Here is a 5,820-nt window from a genome sequence, read left to right as displayed (position 1 = left end):
GCTGCGGAGGGGGGCTGTCCCCGGTGATCCCCCCGGCCCCGGGCGCTGTCCCCGCCGCTGGAAGCACGGCTTTGCGCAGGGCGGCAGCTTGCCGGGCGCTGTCCCTCGGCACTGCCAGCTTTTCGGGCCGTGGGCAGGACTGGAAAGCTTTGTCCTGAGGAACATGTCACCGGAGCGGTTCCTAGCTCCAGGGCTCAGTGCTGCTGAAAAGTGCTTCAGATAAGATTTGAAAACTAGTGTACTGAGAAGGTTATCATGTCCCTTTAATTCTCAAGAGCATTGCAGTTCCAGTGAGGTGTTTGCTGGCTCAGGGAAACAGTGTCCGCTGTGGAATCAGTTGTGTCTGACCAGTTGGTCGTCTCTGGAGCTTAGCGGAACGTGGATGTTGTACTGTGTGTGTGTGGAGAGCTCCGTGCTGGTGCGGTGGTGGAGTTTGCCGAATGCGAGGGTGATCGGTTAATGCAGTCACAATGGCTGTGAGCCGCCAAAGGAGTTTCACTCAGGGGAAGAAGAAAGCGCTGTTCAAGCAGAAGTTTGCAGGCCTGTGAGGACGAGTGTTGCCCATCAGGTCAGGACGCTGAGCCTGTGCTGACATGTCGCATGGCATTGACACGCCACACTGAATTCATAGAGTCATGTGCTGCAGGTGTCGACAGTGTCACCATGAATTTTGTGACATTTTACAACATCCAATGAAATCTCCAGCCCCTGTGAGGCCTGGGGATGATAACGTGATGGTTAAAGGGGCTGACAGGATCTGGTAAGCCTGGTGGGGACACTGTGAAACTAACTGAAAGAGAATGTCAAGGAGAACGATGCTTCAGTCCCTGCCAGGCTGGGTGAGTGGTAAACGCTTTCTAGGAGTCAGACTTACTTAGTTCCATTCATTGAAAAAACAGAGAATGAAATTCCCCTCCTGACTGTGCTTCTCTTCCCTTTCTTGTTCCCTTCTCACTGTGTTTGCACGCACTGTCATTCATTTTGTTATACCCAACAGCCCTTTGTAAGTAAAGGAGTTAATTTCGTATTGTTGTGGCATCCCATTTGGGGCAGGAACTCGGGTATTGGGCACCCACATTGCAGGGCAGCATCCTAGCTGTCTGGATTCATACTTTTTCACACAGTGAATACTTATGAAAAATGGAACAGGTCCAGCTAGGATATCTACTTGTTTTCTCTGGGTTATCCATAGTCTTGTTGGTTAACACATTTACTGCATACAGGATATCTGTATTTATTAGCAAGCTCTAGATATGATAAAATCAGACATCTCCCAGTGCAGCTCTACAAATGTGGGGTTATTGGGTAGAAGCTGAGAGAAAAAAAATCAGTTTTTTGAAGTGGAAGATGGCAGTGCTGGAGAAACAGGGTTCCTGGACGGTTATTACAACTGCGTGTCCTTCCACAGGGGTTACTACATCCGTGCCCGTGCTGTAGATCACTGTGTCTGAAGACCCAAAGCCACCCTAGGACTCAGGTGCGTTTTCTTTGTCTGGGTATGCTGCCAGTTTCCACTATACGTGTGAAAAGTCTTTTGGCATCTTGGCCCTGCAGTAGCTCGTCAGTGCATCTGCTGTGATCCCCTCCCAGCAGAGCACAGAGAACCTGACTGGCACTCCTGTGGCCGTCCGTTTGTCACTTTGACAGGAATATCTGGGAGGGGGCAATACCTACACAAAACTAGTCTACCTCTTGCAAGAGGTTGCCTGATTTAGTCACTCTGCAGGGGATGTTATTGAATGTTTTTCACACCTAGATGCTCAGGGTGCTGCTACAGTTGAATATAACTTTTCCTGGTACTTTCTCTGCAGATCCTGTCTTTAGGTGCTGGCTTTGACTCCTTATACTTCCGGTTGAAGGACATGGGTCTTCTGCATCACACTGTGGTATATGAGGTGGATTTCCCAAATGTGGCACGCCAAAAAGCTACTCTGATCAAAAGAATGGAAGAGTTGTCAGCACTGGTGGGAGACACTGGAGGGGAAGGATCAGGTATGATGTTTATGGAAGGTTTTCGAGGTACTAAGAGTTTAGAAGAAGCAAACATAGCTTCAGCCTTTAAAAAGTAGAGATGTGATGGTAGAGGAACTATGAAGCTGCAGATGAAGAATGTGTTCACTTTCTGAAAAACTTTGGAACAAATAACTTGCTCGTAAGCATTGGGAGATAAGGTGTATAGCTGCCCGGATGGATTGTCAGGAGCAGATTATATCAAACCATGTTCAGTTTGTTACAATTTCTGAAGTACTGTGACTAGGATTGGGCTCACTGGGACAAAGACGGTGGTGAGCTGCAGTGAGAGGTCACGAGAATGAAGTGTTGGAGCACACCCATAGGAGGGGGAGGCTGAGAGAGCTGGGCTTGTTCAGCCTTGAGAAGAGGAGGTTAGGAGGGAAGGAGGTGAGTCCTGCTGCAGCCTTCAACTGCCTAATGGGAGAGTATTGAAAAGGTGGAACCAGTCTTTTCTTGGAGGCATGAAGCAAACAGGCAAGGGGCAAGGGTTGCAAGTTGCAACAAAGAAAATTCCAATGATGTATAATGATTGTTTTGTAGTTAGGAACAGATTACTCAGAAAGGTGGTGGAATCTCCAGCCTTAGAGATAGTTAGAGCTGGGCTGGACAAAGCGTTGGGCAACCTCATAGAGGTAACTGCTCTGAGCAAGGGGTTGGACCAGGTCGCCTTCAAAGGCCCCTTTCAACCTAAACTATGCTGCGATTTATGGGCTTTGTGGACAAGAGAGAAGGTGCGACTCTTAGGTGTCTTGACTGTAATAAAACAGTTGTGTTACCTGACTTTTTTTTTCCCCTCTTGAAGGCAGGAAAAAAAGAGCCTTATGAAACTGCTGTAGAACATAAGCAGAGCTGAAAGGATTATTGTGCCAGCTGAGTACTACAGGGCAGTTTAGTGGCAAAATGGAGGAACGTAAAGTATGGGGTTCACTAGAGGTTTCTCCTGCATCTGTTTTTCTTCAAGGCTTCCATTAATGTTCTAGGTGATAATGCTGTAGAAGGTGAAAACATAATAAACCAGGAGGAAACGGGGAGAGCTGCAATGCGGTGGATGAGAGTAGGATTTTGACAAAGTACGTGAACGGTCTGGGAAATGTGGAATGAAATACAATGGGGACATGTGTAAGCTGCTACGTTTAGACTGTAATAATCAATTTAAATACAGATGGAAGACAGCCACAGAGCTCGGTGCGGAGCACGAGTCCCTGGCTCCTGTGAGCAGCTGAGCAAGTCTTAGTGAGTAGCTCTTCCCTGAGCTGGTTCTGTTCCTTCTTGAGTCTGTTCACGTTTTTAATACTGGCAGCATCCTGTGGCAAAGAATTCTGTCCATTTCAATAATCTTCAAGCACTTAACTAAAAGGCAGGTGTCAGAAGGGTTGGGAATACCCTGTTCTGTGTCCAGAGGGCAGGAAGTGATGGATAGACAAGCTGTTAGAAGAGATTAACAAGGAACACTGGGATGGCTGTCTGAAGAAGGGCATTGTGCCTCCAGTTGTGGATGCCTTTGAGAACAGTGCAGACCAACAGTTCTCAAGACAGGTATAATTGTTGGATTACACTGGTGCAGGGACATAGAGTAGGTGATTTCTGAAGATACTTTACAGTTTGCTTTGTTGGTGATTTGATTTTGGTTGAAACAGGTCAGCAAACTGTAGCTTGTGATACTCTTGTGGAGTACAGAGGTATGCCATGATAAAGCTTGCAAATCATAAATTGGAACTTATTTCAGAGAGTGGTGGTCTGTGAGACTAGTCCTGGTGTCTGGAGAGAGCTAGCATGTGCTGCTTCAGGATTCAATGCCATTTTACAGAAATGAATCTGTTTAAAAAACAAACAAACAAAAAACAACCCCAAAAAGCTTTGGAATGGTTTTCTGGTTGTGAGGCAAACCATTCAAATTCTATCAAAGCAATGGTACTTTCTTAGCCTAAACTAAAGGGTCTATAAATGAGAGCCCTTAAAATTTGATTCTGAATTACAGTGGTTCTATTAAAATGTTGTTAAAGTAAAAATGTTAAAGTTTTGTTTTTATAGTAAATGTGATCATTCTGTGAGAAACCTGTAGGTGAAATTTGCATTAGGAATAATGGAGTTTTAGCTCTTCTTTTAATGAATTGCTTCTTGACATTATCCCTTTATGATTCATTTGGTGATGGGGATTTTCTTGTGCATGTCCCAAAGAAATTGGGTTGGTGGGGCACAGCCTTGTGAGCGATTGACTGTGAGGTTGATTTTCCTGTTTGACCCTACTGGTCTCAGTGTTGCACCAGCACTGCAGTGAGATTCTATCATTTTTGTCCCCCAGGCGACATTACCTGTTCTGGAGAGGATTATAGATTACTGGGAGTGGATTTATCGGAGCTGTCTGAGCTGGAGAGGGCCCTGAAGGAAGCAGGACTGGACACTGACGTCCCCACCCTTTTCATAGCAGAGGTGGTGCTCACCTACATGGACAATAGCAGGTCAGTTGAGTTATCCTGTTAGCTGGTGGTCAAATGAAAAGAACAAGCTGTATGTACATTACCTGGGGCTGGGAGACCTGCTGTCTCAGAACTAAAGCCTCAGGAATTCTGTGGAAGTCTGAAACACCTCCTTACATCATAATTGTGATGGGGAGGAAGAAAAGAAAAAGAAGAAAAGCCTCCAATGAGTGATTTCAAGTTTTTTGTTCTTCTTGTCCCCGGAATGCTCGGCACAGGTGAAGGAGGAGATGTTTGTAAGTCCCCAGCACAGGATTCTCTTTGGTGTATTACCTCTGTCAGGATGCCTTAATACCATGCTCTGCGGTGTTGCAGCAAGATAGATTGCATCTGCGGTATGGTACATGGCCCTTCAGTTACTGAATTTCTGGTGCGTAACCTGCCTCACAGGTCAGACGCCTTGATTCGATGGGGAGCGGAGCGTTTCTCTCAGGCGTGCTTTCTGCTGTATGAGCAGATGCACCCGGGGGACCCCTTTGGGCATGTCATGCAGCAGCACTTCAGCCAGCTGAACTCTGCGCTTCGGTCTTTGGCACAGTACCCGGATTGTGAGGCACAGCAGAGGCGCTTTCTGGAAAAGGTGAGTACCTGCAGCTCTAAGGCACACTTGAAGCATGATTTACGTGGGGAAGACTGTAACATTAAATACTTTCGGAAGTTTTCAGCTGTGTAAGTTATGGGTTGAGACAAACAGGGCCAAGGCTGAGACGCTGCCTTCTCTAGTAGCATGACTAGTCATTGGGAGATCCTTCCAACCAACTTGCAGCCGACTTTCTGGTATGAGAGCAAGGCAAGATGGGTTCCTCTGAGACTTGTGATATAACAAATTAAGTTCATAAGAGCTTTGCAGGTAAGAGACCTGTCCTCACCAAATTCTGGGCTGCTGTGCTAGACAGTCGTAAAGGCTCATGCAGATGTATAATTTAGGATCTTTGTTTTCTTGTGGGAAGTGAGTCTCTATCCTTCCAGAGGTAATAATTTTGAGGGATTTCTGTTTCAGGGCTGGACTGAGTGCAGTGTGATGGATATGAATGAGTTTTTCACCTGTTGTACTCCAGAAGATGAGCAGCAAAGAGTGCAGGCTCTGGAGCCTTTTGATGAATACGAGGTAACCCCCCTTTATTCTGAACACCAGTGACCTGCCTTTGCTGTGATGAGGCGTCTGCAGTTTCTTATGGTCACAGTTCTATACGAGAGCTGCTGAGGCATAGGTGTTCGTGTAGGCAGAAAGGATCTTGAGTCAGACTTAGGTCTGAGACCCCCCCTGCAGTGCTGCACCCAGCTCTGGGGTCCTCAGCACAGGACAGACACGGCGCTGCTGGGGCAGGGG

At 46.7% G+C, this 5,820-nt stretch overlaps 1 protein-coding gene across 1 annotated transcript in view; it reads left to right on the top strand.

Moving 5' to 3' along the window:
- Positions 1-1,811: 1,811 nt before the first annotated feature.
- LCMT2 (leucine carboxyl methyltransferase 2) overlaps positions 1,812-5,820 on the top strand; it is a gene marked incomplete at both ends in the record, with an annotated part of 15,562 nt that continues 11,553 nt past the window's right edge. Inside the window, 4 exons of the mRNA XM_010072761.1 lie at positions 1,812-1,992; positions 4,316-4,472; positions 4,881-5,070; positions 5,491-5,598. Of these exons, the coding sequence (XP_010071063.1) occupies positions 1,812-1,992; positions 4,316-4,472; positions 4,881-5,070; positions 5,491-5,598 (636 nt within the window). The remainder of the gene's footprint in view (positions 1,993-4,315; positions 4,473-4,880; positions 5,071-5,490; positions 5,599-5,820) is intronic.

Source organism: Pterocles gutturalis, unplaced genomic scaffold (assembly GCF_000699245.1).
Source record: "Pterocles gutturalis isolate BGI_N339 unplaced genomic scaffold, ASM69924v1 scaffold27937, whole genome shotgun sequence".
In the NCBI taxonomy this organism is placed as follows: domain Eukaryota; kingdom Metazoa; phylum Chordata; class Aves; order Pterocliformes; family Pteroclidae; genus Pterocles; species Pterocles gutturalis.
This window is presented reverse-complemented; position numbering and strand designations above follow the sequence as displayed.